General features: G+C 48.4%; 2 protein-coding genes and 1 pseudogene across 3 annotated transcripts; 1 reads left to right on the top strand and 2 right to left on the bottom strand.

Annotated features, from left to right (window-relative positions):
* Positions 1–2032: 2032 nt before the first annotated feature.
* On the bottom strand, positions 2033–2921 carry Imp3 (IMP U3 small nucleolar ribonucleoprotein 3). The gene has a single exon (NM_001108152.1). The coding sequence runs from the start codon at positions 2910–2912 to the stop codon at positions 2358–2360; it is 555 nt and encodes a 184-aa protein (NP_001101622.1). The 5' UTR covers positions 2913–2921; the 3' UTR covers positions 2033–2357.
* A 2567-nt stretch (positions 2922–5488) lies between these two features.
* Rps15al7 (ribosomal protein S15a like 7) lies at positions 5489–5946 on the bottom strand (annotated as a pseudogene).
* A 7929-nt stretch (positions 5947–13875) lies between these two features.
* Positions 13876–25871, top strand: Snx33 (sorting nexin 33). 2 transcript variants are annotated; one of them, NM_001429233.1, is given in 3 exon segments: positions 13876–15367; positions 15563–17246; positions 23687–25871. In NM_001429233.1, coding segments are annotated over 2 exon segments (1725 nt in total). In that variant the 5' UTR covers positions 13876–15367; positions 15563–15775; the 3' UTR covers positions 23941–25871.
* The last annotated feature ends 1106 nt before the right edge of the window (positions 25872–26977 follow it).

The following is a 26977-nucleotide window of genomic DNA, read 5'->3' as shown; positions in this document are numbered from 1 at the left end:
GGATCCTCTTGAGGGGCAGAGTAAGCTCCTAACATCGGAGCCATTTCTGTCCTCACTTTCAGCGGTTGTTTTGTTTTTTTTTAAGGTTTTTGGGGTAGGTGGTATTGAGACACGGTTTCTCTGTGTAGCTCTGGCTGTACTCGAACTTACTCTCTAGACCACAGATCCGCCTCAGCCTCCTCAGTGCTGGGATTAAACGTGTGTGCTACCACTGTCCAGATGAGTCAAAAGAAAAATTATGGGGTTGGGGATTTAGCTCAGTGGTAGAGCGCTTGCCTAGGAAGCTCAAGGCCCTGGGTTCAGTCCCCAGCTCCGAAAAAAAAAAAAAAAAAAAAAAAAAGAACCAAAAAAGAAAAATTATTAAAGGCATTTGCCATCACACCCAGTCTTTCTCCCCCTCTCTTGGTATATGAGTATTTTGCTTGCATATGTCTATATATCATGTGCACGACTGAGGACACTGGATCCTTGGAATTAGAGTTTCCGGAAGAACGGCTAGTGCTCTTCACTGCTTGGTTATCTCTTTAGTCTGTTTCTTGAGACACCCTGGCTGTGTAGCCTTGGCTGACCCCACATTCTCAGTGTTTCTCCTGTCATTACCACCCAAGTGCTTAGAGCATAATACAGCAGCTCTGTCTAACTTCTTAAAAAGAATCCTGCTGAAACCAATCATGGCCTAGTGTCGCTACTGAGCAGAAAGCTTAGACTCCTACACACCTTTTAAGGGCCAGCTGTGCATTAGTACTCAAAAGATTATCTTAATCATCATGCAAATACTGATTTATCAGGGGCTGGGGATTTAGCTCAGTGGTAGAGTGTTTGCCTAGCAAGCACAAGGCCCTGGGTTCGGTCCCCAGCTCCGAAAAATAGAAAAGAAAAAAAAAAATACTGATTTATCTTCCATTCTCTTCTGAAAAATGCAGGGTAACTGGTCTACCCATTTAAATGGGCTTGTCGGGAGGGTTAAATAAACTAATGTCATTACCCACCTAAAACTTAATCTAGTATTTGGAATCATTTAATGTTACCTCCCCTAGTTTACTTTCTTTTGCTTGTATGAATGTAAATGACATACCATGCATGTGGAGGGTCAGCTCTCTCCTTCCAGCATGTGGGTTCCAAAACTAAACTCACAGCTTGAGCAGCAAGTGAGTGCCTTCCCCAGTGAGCTATCTTGCCTGGCTCACTAGTGAAGAAGAGAAAATACAGACAATCTGAGCCTCATCAGTGCACAACGCAATCTCCACACTGGAGAGGCTGAGGCAGGAGGATCCCTTCAAGTTCCAGACCAGCTTGAGCCTCAAATCAAAACCTGTCTCAAAAGAGAAGAAAAATACCGGCCACCACATACAAATACATTAATCTGCTGGACTCTGATGAATTTTATTTTGTTTAGGATAAAACTTGGTGATCTATTTACCAGTTCTATTGCTTCATGTTTTTCCTTTTGCTGCTGGGTTTTTTTTTTTTTTTTTTTTTTTTTTTTGGTCCTGAAATAGTTTCTCTGTGTATCCCTGATTGTCCTGTAACTCCTTAATGTAGACCAGGCTGGCCTCAAACTCAAAGATCTGTCTGCTTTAACCTTCCAACTGCTGGGTTTAAGGCTGTGCCAACACTACCCACCCCTTTTGCTCGTTTGTTTGTTTTTTTTTTTTGTTTGTTTTTTTTAGTAACTCTGAAGCCAGGACCTTGAAGAACATCTGTTTTCAGGAACCTCCTGGGTCCCTTCTAACCACTAGCTGGCCAAACTACAGGGCGATCATTTCCTTAGGCAAGCAAACACTCCAAGACTTTAATATGGTATTTCCTGGGGCTGAAATATCAACAGGAAGTCTTGTGGATAAAAGCTCTGCCAAAACATTCATTCCGAGAAAAGGACTGGGTAAGTGACAAATCTGCCCAGCGTGTACAACATCCTGCAGCCTCCACGTGAGGCTGCAGAGTCTCACGTCTACAACCCTTTTCCTCCTCTTAGGCTCTTCAGCTAGCGAGATCAACAGATATGGTAAGACGAAGGACCAGACCAAAATGTGCATTTAAACAACGTGGTCGGGACATTTATTGGCATTAGGAAAGGATTTCTTTAAATGGTATAAATAAAATGAACTCAAACTCTCCATCTGTTCTATTTCACGATGATAAAGCAAAGAAGGGAAGAGGTAACATTCCTGCTTCTACACCACAGTTTAAGGTACAAGAAGCTAACAGTCCCCAGAGCAGTAAAAACTGCTTCCCACTGTCTCTCAAGACACAGTCAATTGTCAGTCCAAATTCTAAGAAAATTTCCCGGAACACAGAGGCGATTCTCCCCATCCCCGGTTCAGTGACCTGTAGCTGAGAAACCAGGACAAGACTCGCTAGGCATCAAGATCAAAGTCATCGCGCTCCTCATTGTACTCCAACACGTGCCGCTTGATCTTGGATGAGTCCACCCAGGTGACAAAGTCTTCCATGCTGCGAGTGACGAGAAAGGCGGGATCGGTGACCACGTCTGGGCCCACGCGGACGTGACCCTGCTCCACAAAAGCCACAGCAGCCTGGAGATGCTGTGCCATGCGTAGCTTGAGGAGCAAAGTAGGCAAGCGGCGGCGGCAAAAGGACGAGGCGGAGACGGAGTCGCAGAGTTCTAGTGAGCCGCGCGTGGGCACCAGGCCCAGAGCGTACAACTTGTCCAACAGCGCCGCCGAGGCGCGAACGCGAAACGGGTCGCGTTCCGGCAGGTCGCGCAGGCGCCGCGCCAGCTCGCGCACGGCCCGGCTCAGCTGGTTGTAGCGTGTGTACTCCTCGCGCCGCTGGAGCCCGTACCGTCGCAGTACGCGCAGCTCGTGAAGGTTATGGTCGGTGACTTCCCAGTTTAGGAAGTCCACCTGTTTCAGCAGCTTCTGCTCATGGAACTTAAGCTTCCGCACCATGATGGAGAAAGCCCGAGAAGCTGAGAGCACGTTGAGAACCCAACGTAATTTCCGCCACGACAAGGGAAGACCCCCGCCTCCATGCTCCTGGACCAATCAAAAGAAATATTGAAGACACGCCCCCGACTTTTCATTCGTCCAAATCTGGAACTTCCTGTTTTGAAAGGGGAGTGGGGAGAAAGACTTGCGGAAGGAGAGGCGTGTTGGGCAAAGACAGCTTTATTAGCAGTCCGGTAGACTTTCTCTAGTGTTGTGTTTTTTTTTGTTTTGTTTTGTTTTTAAGATTTATTCATTGACGTATTTTATGTATGTGAGTGCTCGGTCTTCATGCACACCAAAAGAGAGCTTCAGATCCCATGTTTGTGAACCATCATGGGATTCCTCAGGACCTTTGAAAAAACAGTCAATTATTCTTAATGAGCCATCTTGGCAGCCCCTAGTCTGTCAGATTTCTGTCTTTGATGACCAAAGACAGTCTGCCCCCTCAATAGATGCAGATGTCAGTTCCCAGAGTGAGGAGTTATCGTCTTTAAAAGAATTGTCTCATATTTTTGGTTGTGAGCCAAACTTTTAATGGCTGAGCTATCTCTCGAACCCTGGAAAGATGGTTCAGCAATTAAGAGCACTGGCTGCTCTTCCAGAGGTCATTGAGTTCAGTTCCCATTACCCAGATGGTGGATCACAACCATCTATAATAAGATCCGATGCCCTCTTCTGGCATGCTCATGTACATGCAGCTAGAGCACTGATAAAAGAAATCTTTAAAAAAAAAAAAAGAAAGAAAGAAAGAAAGAAAGAAAGAAAAAAAAAAGGGTACACAAAGTTAGAAAAGTAGAATGCTAATAAATTTTTAAAAAGAGGAGAGTATTGTCTCTGCCAAGAACGCGGTTAGAACTCTGCAAACGTCTCAGTTCCAGTGGTTCCTAGAGTTGAGGAATAGTTCCATCCCAGCCAGCATCAGGTCTGTCACTGGACTGGCAGAGGGATTCTTCTTGCCAAGTAATACTGAGCAATACCAAACAAATAATCAGAATTGGAAGCAGCTGTGCCTTTTACTTTTTTTGACACAGTTTCCTTAGGTAGCCCAGGTCAGCCACAAATTCACCACAATCCAACCAGCTTCGATCCAAATTAATGAGATTACAAGTGAGCATGAGCCACCTTGGTCATCATTTTATTTTATTTTATTTTATTTTATTTTATTTTATTTTATTTTATTTTTTATTGAGACAGGATGTCTTAGCACTAGTTGTCCTGGTAACTTTTATATAGACCAGACTGGCCTCAAACTCAAAGAGATCCATTTACCTCTGCCTCCCAAATGCTGGAGTTAAAGTGTTGCTCAGGTTGGTCTGGAGGTTCTGTGTTCCTGCAATTCTCAGTGACTAATGGAACCCACCAATTATGAGAAATTCAGAGTGTAAATACAAGACCTAACCCCTTCATCGGTAAGGGGTGAACAGTCTGGCAAACAATTCCTGTCTGAAATCACAGAAGCAGAACTAAGGCCGGAAGAATTTCTACTGAGCCCCCACTCATTGGGGTAACCTTCTGCCACACATACCATACCAACTGACTATGAAGGCGTGTTCCTGTACTCTCCTTTGTTAATTCCTCTGAGTGGTGCTGGCAGGATATATGGTGTTGTCATTTCTATAGTCCACAATACATGCTTTCTATGTGTAAATATGTGTCGCTTCCTCATCTACCCCAAAAGATGACTCACTGAGGTTATCATGTTGAAAAGCAAGTTGGTGTAGGGGAGGTCCTGTAGCCCTCAATCTGGTCAAAAGGTAACACTAAGAGACAGACATGGTATAGTCCTGCTGATTGACTCAGAGTAAGGAAGCTGTGGAACCTCTCCCCCTATGCCAAGAGCTTTTTGTGTGAGGAAGGAATGTGGCTTTGAATGAATAAATTGCTGAAGGCTGGTGCAGGAAGGAGAATGGGATTGGAGCCAGGAGGGAGCAGAAAAAGCCACAGAGGTGGAGACACAGTGGTGGTGGTTGGGGGGGTGGAGTGTTGAATCTAGAGGACTAGCTAAGGAACTGCCTCAGAAAACAAGCCAACAGCCTTATTCTATACAAATGTCTCTGTATCTTTATTACTAAACCCCAAGCGGGCCTTCCGAAAGCTCCCTTTCTATCAGGATAGGCCAGTCCCCCTTCAAACCCTACCAAACATCAAGCCCTTGGTGACATGGCACACAATCCCCAATTCTAGTGATGGGAGTTCCCCTGTTCCTGCAGCCAGAGAGACACTCACTGCCCCTTTTCCTTTTGTTGTCCTCAGGGTCTGGAAAAAAGGGCAGTATATGAATGTGATATGGACAACCCATACATCAAGCCAGTATAGGTTTTTTTAAGGTTTATTTATTTTATGTGAGTACACTGTAGCTGTCTTCAGATACACTAGAAGAGGGCATCAGACCCCATTACAGATGGTCGTGAGCCACCATGTGGTTGCTGGGAATTGAACTCAGGACCTCCGGAAGTACAGCCAGTGCTCTTAACCGCTGGGCCATCTCTTCAGCCCCCCCTCCCCCACTATAGAATCTTTTTTTTTTCTCACAGTCCACAGAGGCTTTTTATTTATGCTTTACATTTAAAAAAAAAGAATCCCAGGATTTTCCCTCCTGTATGTTTTCGTCTTGCTTCTTCATGGTCCATGATGCCAGCCGAGGTTGTCAGCACAATGAAACCAAACTGCCATGATGGGAGCAGATTGTTCTGCCACTTCTCTAGGTCTTTGAGTTGAACATAAAATCTAGGGCTTATAACTCCATACTTGTTCAGCCTTCCTGTCAGGTTCACAACAATCTTCCCAGCTCTGTGATCATCAATGATCTCGAATTCACCAATGTAGCCATGCTTCGTCATCACAGTTAGGAACCGAACGATGACTTTGGAACACGGCCTGATGAGGACCTGGCGTTTGCCCCTCTTCTCCGCATTGTTGATGCTCTTGAGAGCAACTGCCAGAACATTCATTCGCACCATGGTGACAGTGAGAGAAGATGGCAGAAAGAGTCCCACTATAGAATCTTAATTGCTGAGTTATCACTCTAGCTCTACAGTTATCCCAGCCCTATGAGAAGATGCACTTCAAGTTTTTTTTATAGGAACAGGCTCTAAAGGGAACTGAGGTAAGATGGCTTAGCAGTTAAGCACATTTGTTGTCCAGTCTGATGACGTAAGGTTGGCCCCTAGGACCCACATAGTAAAAGGAGAACTGATTCCCACAAGTTTTCCTCTGATCCCAAATAAATGCACAGTGGCACACACAAATCAAATAACGGTAATACAAAAATTTAAACTGAAAAAACAAACAACAATCCTCTAAGTATCATCTGATTGCTGTGTTGGGAAGAGGTGTGTGTGTGTGTGTGTGTAGAAATTGAAACACAGATACCATAAAGAGACTACTGCAGCCATCTAGTTGAGATCAGAAAGAAGGTACCTAAAGCCAGAAAAGTCATATGGAGATGCTTGTAAAAGAGGAATGAGGAAATGTTGATGGTATATTGGAGATACCTATTAAAAGTCCAAATGGTGGCAGGAGTAGTGATGAATGCCTTTAATTCCAGTACTGGGGAGGCAGGGGCAGGTGGATTTCCGTGAGTTTGAAGTCAGGCTAATCTATATGGAGAGTTCCAAGATAGCCAAAGGTATATAGAGATATTTTGTTTTTAATCTCTAAAACCCCATGTTGGAGGAAGAGAGTAGATTCCTATAAGTTGTCCTCTGGTACACACACCTCACTAAAATAAATGTATATTAAAAAAATCAACTTCCGGTTGGGGATTTAGCTCAGTGGTAGAGCGCTTGCCTAGCAAGCACAAGGCCCTGGGTTCGGTCCCCAGCTCCAGAAAAAAAAAGAAAAGAAAAAACAATTTAAAAAAAAAACAACTTCCCAAGTTCTTAAATGACAGCTGGAGCCATCTTTTTGGGCAGGGATCATGAGGCTGGGAGATAAAAGTGGGACAGTTTAGACATAGGGACCTCAATTCATGTCCTCAGTCATGAGCCAAAAATGTCCTGACTGGACATCAGAAAAATGCCAAACGTATTTGTGGGCTCTGTCCCCTGGTCTGGTTCCTATATGACTTTAGGATTACTTCTTCAAGCAGGGAATGGTGAGAACAGATAAAACATTTCTGAGGTGGGGCAAAAACCTAAGGCAACAGTTTAAAGAATGTCCTCATTGGAGGAGGAGAAACAAGGGGTTGGGGGAATGGGGGGGGTAGCCTGATGTGGTAGCCTGTACTACCACTTGAGGCCATGGTAATGTCCCAGTCCATACTGCCACCGAAGGCCATGTCTGTGGCCATGCAGCAGCAGTGCTCTGTATCTTTGTTCAATGTTAGTGGCCCATACTACCACCAATAGCCATGCAAACTTCCCTGGACTGGGCTGCCACCCTGGACCATGTTGGTATCCAAAGGCTGCACAGAGCTGGCCCTGCCCCTCTTGTTCAGGAGATCTTGCCCCATCCCTCACTGGCTGCCACACAGTAGAGCTGGGGTTGGGGGGCAGGGGGTAGTGAAAGCTGGTCTGAGGGTATGAATGCCAGTACAGGAGAGGTGGCCTCACCTCTCATCTGCTGTGTGGTGGTGTAGGTGAGGGAGAGATGACTGTGGCAGGTGGCAGAGCTGGCACTGAGGTCATTTGAGTAGGAGATCTGGCCCAGCTGCAGGCTAGCCATAGGTAGAACTTGGGAATGAGGTAACTGCACCTCCCCTGAGCAGTACAGTAAACAGACCCTAGGGTGTGGGCATTGGTGAGCCAAACCCAAAGTCCTGAGAGCAGGAGGAAGAGCTGGCCCTGCCCCTTGCCAGCTATGGCACTTCTGTGAGCTAGCCTGGACATTGCTGGAGAGCTGGTCCTGGTGGTGTGGGTGCTGCAGACCTGGTGGGCTGACCATTTCAGTTACCACCCAGGCCCAGATCAAGGGCTTTGAGTTGGCCCATCTCAACATCTACCCCATCTATAAAGTGCTGGAACATGTGAAGGAGTTTAGTACAGCGGATCTAAAACTGTGGTATCTCCATGACACCTGGTATGGTGGTTTGAATAGGCTTGGCCCAGGGAGTGGCACCATTAGGAGGTGCGGCCTTGTTAGAGGAAGCGTGTCATTTTGGGGGTGGACTTTGAGAGACCCTACTCCTAGCTGCCTAGAAGCCAGTCTTGTTTGCCTTCTGAAAAGGTTTAGAACTCTCAGCTCTTCTAGCCATGCCTGCTTGGATGCTGTTATGCTTCCCACCATCATGATAATGGACTGAATTTCAGAACCAGTAAGCCAGCTTAAATTAAATGTTGCCCTTTATAAGAGGTGGCCATAGTGTCTGTTCACAGCAGTAAAGCCCTAACTAAGACACATGGCAACAACAGGATATCTGAGAGGAGTGAGACCCATTGAGGATCCAGTATTGATAGTGTAGCAGAAGCCAGAGGCCTCTTACCAGACCATGAATGACTAATGAATATTAGCAAGTAAATTGTGTGGGAAACTAGGTATTGTTTCTGTAAAATTAGAAAAAATGTTGTCTTTTACCCCGCACTAGATCCGGCACCGCAGTGCCCCAAGATAATCTGGTAGATATCTTCATCTCAGTCAACAAAGCCTCTCACCTGCTCTGCTCCATCCCATATCACACTGGCTTCTCTCTGAGCCTGGCAGCAATCTCTCTGCCCATCTAGTTCCCAAGGCAGGTTGCCACCATGGCAGAGATATACATCCCAATTCTGTGGCGGCTTAGTGTCTCAGCCCACCACACACTCTCTTAAACTTAAATTGCCACATGAAAGAAACACACAACACAATAACCTCTGATCCAATTGATAAGATATAATTGCCCACCTAAACATACAAAGCCCTGTACACATCCATCCCTTAAGAATATTCATAACAACCTGTAAATGTGCAGAGAGGAATCTTAACATCAGCCTCCATGTTCTCTCCGTTGCTTCTTCTGCTTCCTCCAGTCTCCTCTCTCTCTCTAACTTTTTCTCCTGCCCATCCTTTCTTCTCATCCAATGACAGGCCTCGTTCTATCTTGTACCCGCCTACACCTGAGTGATGACATCATCCTACAAGGTTTACTGTGTGACACACCATGACACACTGCAGCTTCCACAGTGAGATTTATTTATTTTGTTTGTTTTTTGGGGGAGGTTGTTTTGTTTTCTTTTGGGGGGAAGTTGCAAGGGCAAAGGGTGGATATGAAGGGACAGGGAAATGAGTGGAATTGGGGTACATGATGTGAAATTGCAATTTAAAAACTTTTAAAAAACCAGAAGAGTTCTGCTTTGTTTCTGTTATCTTTTTTTTTAAGGTTTATTTATTTTATTTGTATGAGTACACTGAGTACATTGTAGCTGTCCTCAGACACACCAGAAGAGGGCATCAGATCCCATTACAGATGGTCATGAGCCACCATGTGGTTGCTGGGAATTGAACTCAGGACCTCCGGAAGAACAGTCAGTGCTCTTAACCGCTGAGCCATCTTTCCAGCCCTTCTGTTATCTTCTAAGTGGCACCTCTGCCTAAAAGTTATAGGTATTATCTGTAACCTATGTGACTGTGGGGGAAAAAAAAAAAATATATATATATATATATGTATATATATATATATATATTTTCATGTTTCTCCTTCAGGAAACAGTCTCCCTGACAAAGTTATTGGTGAATGTATTTTCTGTCAAGGTTAACAACTCTGAAATAATCAGAGTTCAGGAAGCAAGAGTGTGTCTATGTGACCTTAGGGACAGCCATTAAGCCTGTAGGAAAGAACTCTGAAAACATGTGTTCAAAAATATACAACTTCTCAACTATGCAAAATATAAGGATGCACTATGAATTGAATAAGGGGCTTCAGGAACCTAAAAGAACAAAGGCAGCTGCACTGTGAGCCAGCTTGTCAGAAAGATACTAAGGAAGGAGATAAAGAGACTTGGGGAGTGGGGATTGCAGGGCAAGATCCCACCCAGGCAAGTTTATTGTTGTTTGTGCTTACAAAGGCAAGCAGATTCATGAGTTCAAGGTTAGCCTAGGACAGAGTGAGTTTAGGTCCAGGCCTAGGAATGGTGGGAATGGTAATCTCAGGAAAGGATCCCACCCAGCTAGCTTAGTGTCTGTACTTTTAAAGACAGTCAGATCTCTGAATTCATTTGCAATGTTAAAAAAAAAAATAGGTTTGCTGCCTCTAAGAATCAAGGGGTGAGAGTCATGACATGATGATTTGTGGGATAATCAAAAGGGAACTGGGTTTTTTTTTAAAAAAAAAAAGGGAACCTGGAGTAAATGACTGTATTGATATGTAAAAAAAAAAAAGACTGGGCTTCGGTCTTTGAGAGCTGAGCTATTTGGATAAGCTCTCTGGCGATCTCCAGAGAAATCTATTTTGAGCAGAGCACAATTATCAGTTTGTACCATAAGACCTGTTGGGCCAGGTCCTCACAATTCAAATCACTCTCAGTAACAAAGTCTTCCATATTCCTACTAGGATAGCCCATTAAGCCCCATTTAAAGCATTCTACTGCTTTCCAAATCCAAAGTCCCGATCTACATTCTTCCGAACAAAAGCATGGTCAGTACTATCACAGCAATACCCTACTCCTGGTACCAACTTCTGTCTTAGGGTTTTACTGCTGTGAACAGACACCAGGACCAAGGCAGCTCTTATAAAGTCATTTAGTTGAGACTGGTTTACAGGTTTGGAGGTTTAGTTCATTATCATCAAGGCAGGAACATGGCAACATTCGGTCAGGCAGGTACAGGAGGAGCTGAGAGTTCTCCATCTTCATCTGGAGGCTGTTAGCAGAAAACACTTCCAGGCAGCTAGGATGAGAGTTTTATAGCCCACACCCATACTAACACACCTACTCCAACAGGGCCACACCTACTCCAACAGGGCTACACCTTCTAATAGTGCCATTCCCTGGACCAAGCATATACAAACCATCACAGTCCTTTCCAAAGACGTGAGCAGGGTACAGGGATAAGGTCAGTCCAGTTTTCTAGTAGCCACAAGGCTGTTATCCTTAGACCTGATGAGGACTGCTTAGTCAGGGTTTCTATTCATGAAGCAAGTTGGGGGGAAAGGGTTTATATTCAGCTTACACATTCACATTGCTGTACATCACTAAAAGAAGTTGAAGCTGGAACTCAGGAGCTGATGCAGAGACCATGGGGGGATGTTACTTACTGGCTTGCTTCCCCTGGCTTGCTCAGCTTGCTCTCTTATAGAACCCAAGACTACTAACTCAGGGATAGCACCACCCACAATGGGCTGGGACCTCCTCCCTTGATCACTAGTTGAGAAAATGCCTTACAGTTGGGTCTCATGGAGGCATTTCATCAACTGAGGCTCCTTTCTCTGCGATAACTCCAGCTTGTGTCCAGTTGACATAAAAACCCAGCCAGTACAAGGACCCCTGGAATTTAGTGAGTAGAAGGAAGTTCTGTAAATCTCTGTAGGCTGAAATATTTGTTTTTCCTAAGAACTTGGAAATGAGGATCACCCCTAAGAATTAGAAGAACATTCCTAGAGCATGTACATAAATCTAAGATGGCTGTCACTTAAATGTGTGTTGGAAGCAAAGTAAATACAAGAAATAAGCCTGAAGCCAGAAGGGCTACAGAAAGGTGTGCCTGAATGACAGAATCAGTTCAAGGCTAATCTGGGCAACAGTGTGGTGAGTCCCTAACTCAAAAGATAACAAGAGTGCTGAGTTCAGCGATACAGTGCTTGGCCAACACGTCCAGTCCTAGATTCAACCCTCTCCCCCACCATACACAAACAAAAGGCAATCAAGATAGTAGGGTGTGTCCATGCTTTTGAAAGCCTATCAGTTGTATTAAGTAAGCTCTTAGAGGGAGGGAGTGTCTGCAGCTGGGCCAAGTACTCAGCGAGCACTCTGGAAATAGTTGCTATTGTTAGCCTCTGCTAGGAGAAAGGTCCCTGAACAACAGATTATGGGAACAAGAAGAGACTCACACTGGTAGGAAAATGCAGAGGTGAGAAGATGTTTACAAGTTTGAGACCAGCACGGTCCATAGCCAGCTCTATGTCAGCTAGGGCTACATAGCAAGACCTTGTCAAATCAAAAGGCAGCAGCTGGGAGGAACAATCAACCCAGTCTTCAGGGTCAAGGCTGTTTATATAGTAAGGAACAAGGTTTCTTGGGAAGGGGGGGAGGGGGAGATGCATCAGCCTCATGGGCTAACCCGGTGGTCAATGGGCATCCCAAAGAGCAAATACAACTCGATATATTGAAGCAAACATTCAGTTTTGCTTCACAGCTGTTTTTTCCCTGAGTAAAATAACCCAGATTCTAGTGTTTGTGATTTTTGTTTTTTTAAGGCGGGGTCTCCCTTGTAGCTTTGGCTACCCTAAATCTACTCCATAGACAACGCTGGGCTAAGACTTGCTCATGCATCACAGGGATGTACCATAATACCTAGTTTTGTGACCCTCCAACTTACATAGGACCAAGGGTGGCCTCAGATTTGTGAAGTTTGTGAGATCCGTGGCCTTTCAAGTGCTAGGACAGTTGGCATGCCCAGGATTTTTCAATTTTTTTTCTTTTTTTTCTGGAGCTGGGGACCGAACCCAGGGCCTTGTGCTTGCTAGGCAAGTGCTCTACCACTGAGCTAAATACCCAACCCCGATTTTTCAATTTTTAATTTGAAACAGAGTCTTGCTATGTATCATTGGCTGGCCTAGAACTCACAGAGATCCTCCTGTCTCCGTCTCCCGAGTTCTGGGACTGAATGTGTCCACTACCACACCCAGCTCATTTGGTTTCTTTATTTGAGAAAGGGTCTCACACTGGAGACCAGCCTCCAACTCATGACAGCTCTGTTTCAGTTCCCGGGTTTGTTTTTTAACTTTTGGTAAGATCTTGCTAGAAGTGGCACAGGCTGGCCTGGCACTCACTCAGCCTCCCATGTATGCCATCACAACCAGCTATTATCCTTCACAGGGAGTCAAATTTTAACAAGGAAAATGAGTTTTGGAGCCAGTGGTCCAGGAATCGTGACTCTCAAAACAGCCAAAGGTCCCAACCTTCAGCAGCACTGCTTTATACCAGTTAGTGGACAATAAAGGCTCTAGGGCTCCAAGAGGAAGAGATCTGTGTGTGTGCGTGTGTGTGTGTGTGTGTGTGTGTGTGTGTGAGAGAGAGAGAGAGAGAGAGAGAGAGAGAGAGAGACTGAAAGAGACAAACATACAGGATCAGAGACACACAGAGAGAGATAGAAACAGAGAGACAGTGTTTCTCTGTAGCCCTGGCTGACCTGGAACTCACTCTAGACCAGGCTGGCCTCAAACTCAGAGAACCACGTGTCTTTGTTAGTGCTGGTACTGAAGGTGTAGGCCCAACGCTGGGAATGTCCTTGATATGTATTACACTCAGGCTGGGACAAGTGTCTTCCCATGGCATTTGGCTACACTAGACAGGAACACCTTGCCTACCTGTGAGGATACTTATGACCTTCCAGAAGATAAGCATAGTTGCGGTTAACTTGTTGGTTGGGATATATAACTTAATGATGAGACAGACTGTGTGAATTACAAACCAGAGGGGCACAGCAGCAATCCAACTGTTGAGATTCGCTCCAGAGTTCAGGGCAATTCCTGTCTTAAATAGCGCTCATCTAGTTTTTGCATAATCTGGAGGGTCAAATCCTGGAAGCCTAGAGGCTATCTACCAGACCACTCCTCTCTCCTAGCTATTTGCTGCTGGCCTGAATGGAAGATCGGGCTCCCGCGAAAGGACAAAGCAACCAGAATCCGCCTGTGCCTAAGCTTGTAACTTGTCAGTGCAGAAGTTTGTGGTCTTACGCACTCCCCCCTCAGCCCCCCCACCCCCACCCCCCACCCCCTAGGAGCTGCCTAAGGCAGGAGGGCTCCTCTCCCCAATCAGGCTCACAGCATTTGTTATCACGTGCAGGACACCAGGCTGGGAGCTTACTGCCTCCACCCTCTGAGAACAATCCCGGAGCTGTGTTAGTCCCTAGACAGATAAGAGTACCCGAGGCTGGAAAGGAGGCTGGGAGAAGGGAGTCCGCAGCTCTGTTCCCCTGCAGTTGGGGCGGTTCTCCTAGCTCCCTCCTCGCCACTCTGCGCTCCGCAAACTTTCGGAGTTTTCCTGCACTTGCGTCACGGAAAAGGCAGATGGATGACCAAGTCAAGGAGGCGAAGCTCGGCGGCGGCTGGCGAGCTCCCCCGCGCGGCGCTCCAACCCCAGTGAGAAGCTACTCTGGGCGCCCGCAACTCGGCTGCTGAAAGCTCGCAGCTCCCCGACTCCCGGGTCCATTTCCTGGATCCTGGCCACCCGGACTGAACCCGAGAGAGAGAGGGCGCCCGCCAGAAGGAAAGTGAGCGGAAGGCCGGCGGTGGCACCCTGGCCGCGGGAGGGAGGAGCTGCGCGGTCCCAGCCCGGCCAGGACGCACGGAAGTGCGGTAGAGTTTGTTGAATTCCGTAGCCTGCTTTCCCTCCCTCATACCTCCCTTCCACCCTCTCTCTCCACCCCTCACCTCCCCTACAGTTTTAACCTCCTTCCTCCGAACGCCACCTCCTGGACTCCCTTTTCCCCCTTTTCTCTCTCTTTTTCTTTTTTCTATTTCTTTTTCTTTTTGTTGTTGTTTTTTTGTTTTGTTTTGTTTTTTAAAGGAGGTTGTTTGTTTTGGACCTGGCTTCCTGCTGGCAGCGCTGAAGGGCTGCGAGTGAGGGGTAAGGAGGCAAGAGGCTGGGTCTCAGCTACTCAGCTAGTCCCTCTCGGGTCGTATCCTGAGGGCATCGCGGAGAACGAACCTACAGACGGTCCGACAAACACCGGGCCACGCCATCTATTCGACAGAGCTCTATCTACCGACTGCTGTTGAGTGTCTGGGGGCACATCAGGGGCAGGGATGGTGATGGTGGAGGTTTCTACTAGCTTTACTTCTGGACAGGGGTTCTGGGTCTCCGATCCGGGTCAGCTTCGTACTCTGAAACTGCCGAGGAATTAGGCAAACAAAAGAGGCACTGAGAGAAAGAGGCCAGAAGTCCTCTGCGCCGCTTGTCGCGCCCCCTTGTTATCTGGGGGTGGGGGCTGGCCATTTGCAGGGCGGGAAGAGGGCACCAGAGCGGGTGAGACCGGGTCGCACCCCCTAGGTCGAGTAGTTATCGGCTGGTTGTGCAAGCTTTGGCCCTTGTTTTCCTGGCCTGGCTCGTTTGGAGGCCGGACACATCCACCCTTGGAATTGGTTCAGGACTCTGCTGTTATTCTCCTTGCCCCTCTTGGATTTTCTGGATTCTTGAAGACTCGGTGGCCGGGGAGGAGAGAGGAAGGAGGAAGGAGCAGATCTTCAGAGGAATGTGAGAGCCTCCCAAAGCCGGAGCAGCCAGTAGGAGCGGAGAGCCAGGAGAGGCAGAACCTTGCCTGCGTTTCTGGGACCGTGGTCTGAGGTTAATTCTCTTCCTTTGTACAACATTGTTCTAGTAGAAAGTGTCTGTCCCGTTCTTGTTCTAGCAGAGCTGGTTTCTCCAAGTCATTTGACTTTTCTGCTTGGTGTGTGGGGAGGGAGAGACTCGCTCCTTTTCATGGGCTGCAAAGGGAGAGGAGAAAGACTGCGGCCATGACCAACCCCTCCCTGCATACAGGCAGATACCCCAAGGCTGTTTCTGGACCATGGACACTTCTTTGACCAAGAGGCAGTTAGACAGCATCTGTGCAGCTGAGACCCTGTCCAAGGGGCTCAGTAGGGCGTACTAGACTTTGAGCTGCAAGCACTTTTTTTTTGGACTCCCTGCTGGACAACCTGGGTCTGGGCAAGGCATTTTCCTTCCAGTCTTGACCTAACAGATAACTTAGCCATGGCACTGAAAGGCCGAGCCCTCTATGATTTCCACAGCGAGAACAAGGAGGAAATCAGCATCCAGCAGGACGAAGACTTGGTTATCTTCAGCGAGACCTCACTGGACGGCTGGCTGCAGGGACAGAACAGCCGTGGGGAGACAGGGCTCTTCCCTGCTTCTTACGTTGAGATTGTTCGTCCTGGCATCAGCACCAACCATGGGGACTATTCCAACAGCCCTGCAGGCTCCCTGGGCACCCAGGTGAGTTTGTATAGCAGCCCTAGTACGGCCAGTCCAGCCAGGAGTAGTGGGGGCAGTGGCTTCCTCTCAAACCAAGGAAGCTTTGAGGATGATGATGACGATGACTGGGATGACTGGGATGATGGATGCACAGTGGTAGAAGAGCCACTGGCTGGTGGCCTAGGTACCAATGGACACCCTCCACTTAACCTCTCCTACCCGGGTGCCTACCCCAACCAGCATATGGCTTTCAGACCCAAGGCACCCCTGGAAAGGCAGGACAGTCTAGCGTCTGCCAAGCGGGGCAGTGTTGTAGGACGGAACCTCAATCGTTTCTCATGCTTTGTACGCTCTGGAGTGGAGGCCTTCATCCTTGGTGATGTGCCCATGATGGCCAAGATTGCTGAGACCTACTCCATTGAGATGGGCCCACGTGGGCCTCAGTGGAAGGCCAATCCCCACCCATTTGCCTGCTCCATAGAGGACCCCACCAAGCAGACCAAGTTCAAAGGCATTAAAAGTTACATCTCCTACAAGCTTACGCCCACCCACGCTGGCTCACCTGTTTACCGCCGTTACAAACACTTTGACTGGCTATACAACCGCCTTCTGCACAAGTTCACAGTAATTTCAGTGCCCCACCTGCCTGAGAAGCAGGCCACAGGCCGCTTTGAGGAGGACTTCATTGAGAAACGTAAGCGAAGGCTCATCCTCTGGATGGACCACATGACCAGCCACCCTGTGCTCTCCCAGTATGAGGGCTTCCAGCACTTCCTCAGCTGCCTGGATGACAAACAGTGGAAGATGGGGAAACGCCGAGCAGAGAAGGATGAGATGGTGGGTGCCAGTTTCCTGCTCACCTTCCAGATCCCCACAGAACACCAGGATCTGCAGGATGTAGAGGATCGGGTGGACGCATTCAAGGCTTTCAGTAAGAAGATGGATGACAGCGTCCTACAGCTTAGCACTGTAGCAGCAGAATTGGTGCGGAAACATGTAGGAGGCTTCCGCAAGGAATTCCAGAAGCTCGGAAGTGCCTTCCAGGCCATTAGCCATGCCTTCCAGATGGACCCTCCCTTTAGGTCTGAGGCTCTCAACAATGCCATTTCTCACACTGGCCGGACCTATGAAACCGTTGGAGAAATGTTTGCTGGACAGCCCAAGCATGACCTCTTCCAAATGCTCGACACACTGTCTCTCTACCAGGGCCTACTCTCCAACTTCCCTGACATTATCCACCTGCAGAAAGGTAAGCCCTTCATGAGTCTACTGGTCTCTGGGAACATGGGAGAGCCTGGACTATGAACAGCTCATCACACTCTCCTGTCTGCGTCTCCTTCGCTGGCTCAACAAGTGTGTTGACACGGTTCTCTGGAGAGTGCTGTTGTAGGCAGAGGGAGAGTGGGGACGCTTTGGTCTTTGTTCTTACTGAGCTCTGTGAATGCCTCTTGTCCATTGCGGTCATCGATTTGTTTTGGTTTCTTTCTTTCTTTCTTTTTTTTTCTCCTGTGTCTCATTTATCCCATCATGTATGGAACCCCAAGGTATTACTCTGAGTTCTGGGAACACAGAGATAACCAGGTCCCAGGTCTTGTCTTAGATGAACCCATGGGTTCAAAGAGGATCAAGACACAGGTAAGAGCACACTGCAGGTTATCTTTCCCCTCTCAGAGGCTCTCTCTTCACAGCCTCTAAGCACAGACTCCCTCTCTGGCCTGTCTGCTAGTCACTATCACTGCATTATCTGTTAGCCACTATCTGCCCTCTTTTTGGCAGATGAAGTCTGTCCACGGGAGAGTGGTTGCACACAAGTCTGTGGCTTAGCCAGCACTATCCCTTCCTCCCTCCAGCTCCCCAAGGACACATTCATATTGGCAGCCTCCCAGGCTGGTCACGTTTTCAGTTCTCATGGTCCCCGGTACGGGGGGAGGGACAGGATGAGCCCCTGCCTGTTGCTGCTGGAACTGTTAAGGAACTACCAGTGAAGTGACTCATCCTGGGTCACATGGGGCACTCGGCTGGGGGGTGGGCACAACCAGGGGTCTAGGGCTGTGTTCCCATGGGCCAATGTATCTCCTGCTTCCCAAGTTGGGCTTCTCTTGCATAAGGATTAAGCCAGGAGCTGAGTCCTGGGACTTAAGAAAGGCAGATGTCAAGACAGAGGTGTGGTCCTCCCTGGGGCTAGTAACTCAGGAAAAATATATGCAGGGCGTGGGGCTGGCTCCCAGGACCCTAGGCTCTGAGGTCAGAGAGTTTTGCTCTGGGCAGGAATACCAAATAAGTTACCCCCACACATAGGCCCCTGTCCTAATTAGGAAGGTGGCTGTCAGGGCTTCTCTAGCTTCTAGGTAACTTTAACCCTTCACCTCCTCCTTCGCCTCTTTTGTTTGCTCAATGCTCACATCTCCACCTACCTTTCTCCTCCTTTCAGCCTCAGGGTTTCAAAGCCTGAGTTCTAGCCCAGCTTTGCAGTCCAGTTTGCCTTGTGTCCCTGGTGGGGAAGAGCCTTTGCCCTCCTAGACCTTAATTTCTTAGGCCTTTGAGGTAGAGGCTTCTGGAGAAGGTCTGCCTTGTGCCTCAGACTGGTCCCATAGATCTGTGTTTGCACTCGAGGCACAGGAGATAACTGGTAGAGGGGCCCAGCCTGGCAGGGCTGGTGCCTCCCTGTGCGGAAGTAGAGCCACACACCGTTTTGGGCCTGGGAGAGCTGGTTCAACCAGCTCCTTGGATGGCATGTTATTGTGTGGGCAGCAAGAGGCTGGGCACAGTGATGAAACAGCTGCCCCAAACTCAGTGGCTAGAAACTCTCACTTAGGGCAGAGTTGGGGCAAGAGGGCAACCACACCTCCTCACACTCTGCTCCCAGGCTCCAACTGAAGCAGAAGGGAGTAAAGCCGTATTGTCCTTTTTACCTCAGATAGGTAGAAAGGTAGGAGAGACCATGTCTCTGTTCTACTTGAGATGTTTCTTAGAGTCAGGAGCTAGGGAGACCCTGAAGCAGATGCTGCCTACCTTCACAGTTAGGGGAGGCCCAGGCTAGGGAGTCAGGAAACCAGGCTTGAAGGGACCTCCGGAATGAGGTGACTTTGGAGAGTTTTCCCCCCTGATGTGACGTGGACTCTGACTGGAGCTGAGCTCAGCTCACCGGCCTGTTCTGCCCGTGTGGGCATTTGTGGGAAAGAAAAGCTTCGTAATGGCTTTTCTTGTCACAATCCTGTCACAAAAGTGGGTGTAGTGACTGGCCAGAGCGAACCAGGACTCAGAGTCCTCTCCTGAGAGCCAGCAAGGTCAGGGATCAATCCTACGCCCCTGTTACTAAGTCACTGGTATGGTCCCTTCGGTTTCACAGATGAACACCATTGAGGGGACTTGAGAGCAGAGAAGAAACACAGGGCAGGAATGTTGGGGTCCACTGCATCCAGCAGATGGAAGAGGGAACCGCCTAAGAATTGGACCACTGGGGCCGATGACACAGGGGTGAAAGGAGGAAGGAAGGAGGGTTGGGCTGAATACTCCAGCCCCGCCTCAGTTTCTGTGCTTTGTGTGCCTGAGAAAGGCCTGGGACTGCAGAGTATCCTCAAGGGACCATGGGGCGCATGATTATCTGAAGGGGGATAGTGCCTGTAGGAGCGAGCTCTTGACTAGGGGACAGATATGTTTTCCCCTATGTAATCCTTGCTTCACCTAAGCAGCAGCTGCTGCTCTCTTCTTCCTCCTCCTCTTTTAGCTTTGTTTTTAATTATGTGTAACAATACATGCATTCCTATACTCACGTGAACATGCATTTACACATATGAACACGTGCATACATACACACATACATGGAGGCATTTTGCATATCAAAGCATAAAGCATTCTGAGTCCCAGCCGACGCAGGTACAAGGATTGGCACTTTGTGCACATTCAGTTAAACCTCAGTTCCTATAGAGCTGGTGCTGCTGTTGTCCCATTTTACAGATGTAGAAACTCTCAAGGCACTTTGTTGTTATGAGCACTTTACAGCAGCATCACATCACATCTAATACTCTCTGAGGACAGCCCAGCCAGAGTAGTAGTTTTTTTCTTGGAGGTGTTAGAACTGGTACTACGACTCAGACCTCCTGCCCCCAAATTTAGAGTAGGTAGTTTTAAGTGGGGGAGGGTAGGAAAAATACCTGGGACCCTGGGACTCTGCAGCTGAGAGTCTCCAAACCCTCACTCCTCAACTCTGGGATCTAGTGTGCCAAGCCATGAAGCAACCCTGGGGGAACCTCACATTGAGTCCCAAGTGGAACGTAGAAGTGTTCTGGACACATGTAACACCAGCCTGCTCAAGTGGGACTCCTTAGCTTTCAATGGTCTTGACCCAGAATTAAGTCACCAGGTAGGGTTGGGGATTTAGCTCAGTGGTAGAGCACTTGCCTAGCAAGCGCAAGGCCCTGGGTTCGGTCCCCAGCTCCGGAAAAAAAAAAAAGTCACCAGGTGATGACTTCATGAAATGATGGTCTTAGTTACTTTTCTACTGCTGACCAAGACACCTTAGAATAGAAAGTATTTATTGGGGCTCATGGTTTCAAAGGGTTAGAGTTCATGCTCATCATGGTGAGGAGCATGGCAGCAGGCAGGGATGCTGCTGGAGCGGTAGCTGAGAGCTTACATCGAGAGAGAGAGAGAGAGAGAGAGAGAGAGAGAGAGAGAGAGAGAGAGAGAGAGAGAATGAATGGACTTTTGAAACTTCAAAGCCCACCACATGTCACACTTCCTGCAGTGAGGCCATATCTCCTAATCCTTCCCAAACAGTTCCACCAACTCAAGATGAAGCCTATGAGCCTATGGGTACCATTCCCATTCAAACCACCACATATAAAGAGAGCGGGGTGGGGGCCTCTGCCTCTCTTTGCTCCTCCTGAAGCCTTTATCCCCAGCCCTGCCTGTCTCTGGATACCTAGTGATTTCAGTAGGCACCTTCTTATCACGTGAGTCACTATCTTATCAACAGATGGCTTTAATTGTCCTTAAGGCCATGGGCATGAAAATCTTTCTTTAAAATAATTAACTTATTTTATGTGTATGAGTGTTTTGCCTACATAAATATGTCTTTGTACCATATACACAGTTGTGAGCTGCCATGTGGGTGCTAGGAATGAAACCCAGGTCCTCTGAAGAACAGTCAGCCTCTTAACCAGTGAGTTATCTCTCCAGTCCTAAGAACATCTTATTTTGAGTCTTGTTCTACCAGCACTGCTTCACCATCAGGCCAGTGGAATTCAGGCTTCTTCTGGGTCTCTGCTTCACGTAGACTCTGCTGAAGCTTAAACTCACTTTCTTTGTCCTGATCTTTTATTTCTTATGGTCCCTCCTATCCACTATGACCATCTTGGATCCTTGTAACCACTGTCTAAAGGCCTTGCATAGGGTTGGTTTTTTTTTTGTTTTTTTTTTTTTTTTTTTTGGTTCTTTTTTTCGGAGCTGGGGACCGAACCCAGGGCCTTGCGCTTCCTAGGTAAGCACTCTACCACTGAGCTAAATCCCCAGCCCCCTTGCATAGGGTTTTTGTAGGTATGCTGTCCATCCCCCAGATGTACAGGATCAGGCACTCTCCACTCATGGGAAGGGAGTTGGGAGCAAGTCCCTCTGGATCTTAGTTTCTTCCTAAAATAGTCACCGTGATGGGACTGGACAGCTGCCTCGAGGGTCTCTCCAGCTCTGCAGTTTCTTCCTGTTCCCTCCTGTGCCCAGGGTTGGACTCTCAGTTTGGAGCAGGAGGCAAGTGGTAACTGAGGGAAGGCGTCAGAGGCCTGAGTGACATGAAAGCTAGGGGCTACAGATTTGGGGCATGAGGTAAGAAATGCCAAGTAACCATTTAGCCCTGGGCTTGCTGACTGGTAGAGATGTTGTCTCGGATAAAGGCATCTGAAGTTATTTCCAGCATGCTGAGCCCTGGCAGATAGGAAATGCCTCGTAAGTGCATTTGAACATTTCTGGCAACTTGAGTGAGAATTAGGAGAGCACTGCATAGAACAGAGTAGAAGGGATGTATCTTATTCGGTGGAATACTTGCAGAATGTGCACAGGACCCCGGGTTCAACCTTCAGTGTCACATAAACAAAGTATACAGCACATGTGTTTGATATCAGCTTGGTCTACATGAGATCCTGTCTCAAAAAACTAAACAAAAACCAAATCAAAACAAAAGAAAGGCTGGAGAGATGACTCAACAGTTCAGAGCACTGGCTGCTCTCCTAGAGGACCTGGACACAACTCCTAGCACCCACATGGCAGCTCACAACTGCCTCTAACTCCAGTTCCAGAGGATCTTAGGCTCTGTTCTGGCCTCCAAGGGCAAACACTCATCCTCACAAAACGATAGATTTCAACAGTAAGTTTTAGTAATACTAAAGAAGGGCTGGAGAAACGGCTCCGTGGCTCGAACGTGTGCTGCTCTCACAGAGTACCCAAGTTCAGTTCCCAGCACCCATCTTATGCAGCCCACAGCTGCCTGTGACTTCAGGGTATCTGGAGGGATCCAGTGTCTCTGGCCTGCCTGGCACTCCTGTGTACACATTCCTCCTGTGCAACATACAAAAACTAAAAATGAAGTGAATCTTAAAACAACCAACATAAGGAAAAGGATGGGGGCTCCCTTGCACGGGGGGCTTCCCTTTGTCCTTTGAAGAATGAGTGCCAGGCACAGACACACTGCCATGTCTTCTTAGCAACTGGCTTAAAGGCAATGTTATTCGGGTGCCTTTTATTCAAAACCGAATTCATTAACTCTTTGTAGATTCATTCCAGTTCTCCTGGATTAAGCCCCCTGTCCAAGTTTACCCTTTTCTGTTCGCATCCATTACCTGTTTATCTCTACAGTCTCTGGTTCTGTGGGGGCAGTGGTGAGGAGCTGGCAGCCATTGTGTGTAAGGGAGACATACCAGGTGGCCTTTTGAAGTGTTGTTTTAGGACTGGCAGTATGACAACAGGCTGGAGACAGGTGTGTTGGACAGCATTCTGCCTGGGGCACCGAGGAGAATGTGGTGTAGTAGAACCTGATCTAGGCTTTGAATGATGGATAAGGCTCCAGCAGGCATGGGTAAGATAGGAAAGAACTGGGACGGGTTGGATGGGCATGGTGTCATTGTGGAAATGACATGTGCAAGAGCCAACTCCCAGAGGCCTCTTAGGCTGGGGCCGGGTGTGGACTGTCATGTGCAGGCACTGAAGAGCCAGGCACAGCATCCAGCTTAGGAAATATCTTCCTTTACTGTAAGATAGACAGACTCTCAAGTCAGGGAGATGTCACTGTCATAGCAACTCAGGGACGAGATGAGTCATTTCAGCCAACGTGTCCACATCTGCCTGGGCCAGTTCCTTGTAAGAACTGGGAACACAGAGGAACACGACAGTCCTTGATCTCACCCAGCTCACAACTCAGGGACAGCCAGCCACAGTGTGAGAACTGAGACGGAAGATGTCGGGAGGCCTCAGAGGTCAGAGGGCACAGGGAAGGCTTTTTTGGAAGAGCGAGACCAAGGCTAAGATAGACAGTGAGACTTGTGATGTTCTGACAGAGACAGCCAAGCGGCTTCATGGGGGAAGTCCTTATAATGGAGCCAATATGGCTGTCATTCACCCTGCAGGGCTAGAGGGATATACAGAGAATGAACAGGGGAGATCCAAGCCCTAACCTGCTTGTCCTGTGCTCTGTCCTGCCAGGTGCCTTTGCCAAGGTGAAGGAGAGCCAGCGCATGAGTGATGAGGGCCGCATGGCTCAGGAAGAGGCAGACGGTATTCGCAGGCGCTGCCGTGTGGTAGGCTTTGCCCTGCAGGCCGAGATGAACCATTTCCACCAGCGCCGTGAGCTCGACTTCAAGCATATGATGCAAAGCTACCTGCGCCAGCAGATCCTTTTCTACCAGCGGGTGGGCCAGCAGCTGGAGAAGACGCTCCGCATGTATGATCACCTCTGACAGACTCTGACCAGCTATGCAGGGCCTCTTCCCACCGGTCCACCCCACTCCTGTCATTAGCAGCGGCTCAGGTGCACAGGGCGGGTGAGGTAGGCAGCCTGTTCTTTCTAGGAGAAGGGACTTTGGAGAAGTCCTGGTATCCTTGGCGTAATTTCCCCTGACTTTAGAGATGGATGAATGGCAGTAGCCCTTTGAGCCAAAGCCTGGGCCGCTGGTCAGTCCCTAAAGAGCAACCTTCTCTGGAGCCTATAGTGCACTCTCACCCGGCCACCACACTCTGTTCATTCCCTGGACTCTATAGACTGCCGTGGCCTTGGCTGAGACATTGGTGACCAAGGGGCTGGAACTTGCCTGTCCCCGAAGAGCCACTTTTCAAGATGGTTATTAGACAATGCAAACTGGTAGGTGACACCTGAAGATTCATGGGAACTCTCCTCAAAGGACCACAGAACTCTGCTGGTCAGGGGGACACTTCATGGAGTAGGTGACATTCCAGCAATCATCTTGAAGAATTCCAAGGACCTACAAAGGACAGTAAATGGAAAGGACGACATTTTGGGCAGAAGAGCGATGTGGTTCCCTCCCCTTACCTTTCCCAAAGCAAGTTTAGTGTCCTTTCTGTGGGTTGTGATCTGTGTGACAGAGGGGAGGGACATGCTTGCTCTGTGGTCCCTGGCTTTCCCTGCCCTACCCATGCCTTTGCAGGAGGGACTGCAGGCCAGCTCCCTCCTATAGGCCTTGGATTCCTCAATGCTTTGGTTGAGGGACCCTGCCCTACTTTTCCTTGATTAGGGGACCATGCAACAACTTTCCCTTCTGTATGTTCAAGGTGCTCAATCTAGGGAGCACTGGGCCCCCGGTGGTACCTTTCTGGAGGGAACTCTCAAGTTACCAGCAGTGACTCCCCATTCTCCTAGCAGGTCCAGGTCGAGTTCCCAGGCACCATTGTTTCTGTGGCTTGGTCTTCTCAAGTTACTCCCATTGCACAGTGGGAAATCTGACAGAAAGAAACTGGGAACTCCCGACCCCCATGTGTGGCCAGAATCACTGGTCAGTTTGCGTAGTCACCCACCTATGTTTACATTCTACAGAAATTACTGCTCTGTAACCCTCAGTCCTGGGTGCGGCCCAGCAGCGTGTTGTTGGGAAATGACCCTGCCCCTGGCCTCCCTGGGAAGCCATGTTCTGCTCCTAGGTCCTGCTGCTGGATTCTTTTCTTCATAAACTTTTACAGTTAACTAGTGTAACAGAATCACAGCCTCTTCTTTTTGAATCCTGGAAGCAGGGAGAGTTGTGGGGGTGGGGTGTGTTTGACAGAACCCAAACTGCCCCACTGGATTAGATTCAGTGATCATAGTAGGTCTAAAACTTAATTTGTAACTTAGAAACACAGGAACAGGGCTATGCTGGCCAGAGGCAGTAGAGGACCCCACACCTATAGCTGATTACATGGCTTCTTCCAACCAGGGCCTCCTCGTCATTTGCCTGTGCCACAGCGTGTGTGTGTGTGTGTGTGTGTGTGTGTGTGTGTGTGTGTGTGTGTGTGTGTGCGCGCGTGTCTGTGTGTCTGTGTGTCTGTGTGTGTCTGTGTGTGTCTGTGTGTCTGTGTGTGTCTGTGTCTGTGTCTGTGTCTGTGTCTGTGTCTGTGTCTGTGTATGCATTTGGGAGAGGTGCTCATGGAGGCCAGTGGTCAACATTGGGTGTTTTCAGTGCTTTCTGCCTAATATTTTGAGTTCTCATTGATCTGGAACTTACTAATTGGGCTAGGCTGGTTGACCAGTGAACTCTAGGGATCCTCTTATCTCTGCCTCCCCAGTGCTGGGATTACAACAGGCAAGCAGTATATGTGTAGTCTCGGCTAGCCTGAAAGTCAGAGATCTGCATGTCTGCCTTCCAGTTTTGTAATTAAAGACATGTGTGTTCATGCCTAAGTTCTGGCGTTTTACATATGTAGATGCTAGGGATTTGAATTCAGGTCCTCGTGCTAATGCTGCAAGCACTTTTTTCACGGAGCCATAATGCCAGCTCCTCCCCATCTCCAAAATGGGTTACGTCCTGTGTAAGGGTTTGCTGAGGACTGTAGGAGAGAATGATACTGTGCCCAGCATAGCCTCTGGTGATGCCTGTCCTGGGGAGCTGTCCCTGGAAAGCTCCAGTCCACACAGGGGAGGGGGAGACTTGTCAGTCTTGGCGACCCCATTCTGCAGTGGCTCCCATTTTAGAACCTAAAAGAAGACTCACCTCTGTGCCCCCGGGAATGCCCTGATGGTTGGGCGTAATTCTTTCACATACGGAATAAACACTGAACTGGTCCTCTTTCGGAGGCAGTGGGGATCAAGGTGGGCTTTTCCAGGGTCAGTTCACTAGAAAGGGCTTTTGGTCAGGTCAGAGTCTTAGGAGTTCATGGCAAGGGGTGAGGAATGGGCCTCATTTAGTCCAGGGTGTCCTCACAGGAACTTTTGGAATGGAGCCCCTTGGCTCTAGGTCAAAATTAGGTCAGATTTGGGACTTTCTGAGGAATTTTCCCCTCCCTGCCTGCCTTCGTTTTCCTACTGTTAAAGGAACTGACATCTCATTTGTAACCTCTACTCTGTTTTGACCTCCATGTGGTTTTTTGTAAAGAAGACTCTGGGGTGGGTAGGGGGTAGGGCTCCTTCCTGAGGCCCTCTGGAATGTTCCTCATAACCCATGATGCCTGGAAAGCCCCCTGCTAACACTTCCTGTCCTAAGGAATACCCTTGCCCTCCTGTTCCCCTCTGCTGACAGGGAACCACCTCCCGTTCCTGTAATCATGACAGTGGGGTCTCCAAAGGTCTTGGACCTTGGAGGAGAATCCGAAAGAAACTGAAGGCTAGAAGCCAGGCATAGTGGCTCGCCCAGCACTCAAGAGGTAGATATAGATGGATCTCTGGGAGGCCAGCCTGGTCTACATAGTGAGACACTGTAAAAAAAAGAAAGAAAGTAAGTAAAAGATAGAGACAGACCAGACCTGCTTCAGGGTCCCTGGCTGGTAACAGGTGCACGGGGATGTCCCAAT

Source organism: Rattus norvegicus, chromosome 8, assembly GCF_021556685.1.
Source record: "Rattus norvegicus strain SHRSP/BbbUtx chromosome 8, alternate assembly SHRSP_T2T, whole genome shotgun sequence".
Lineage (NCBI taxonomy): Eukaryota > Metazoa > Chordata > Mammalia > Rodentia > Muridae > Rattus > Rattus norvegicus.
Note: the sequence above shows the minus strand (reverse complement) of the source record. Positions and strands in the feature narration are given on the sequence as shown.

Coding starts and splice junctions, on each gene's coding strand:
- Imp3 (NM_001108152.1), bottom strand. CDS start 2,912: ATGGTGCGGAAGCTTAAGTTCCATGAGCAGAAGCTGCTGAAACAGGTG.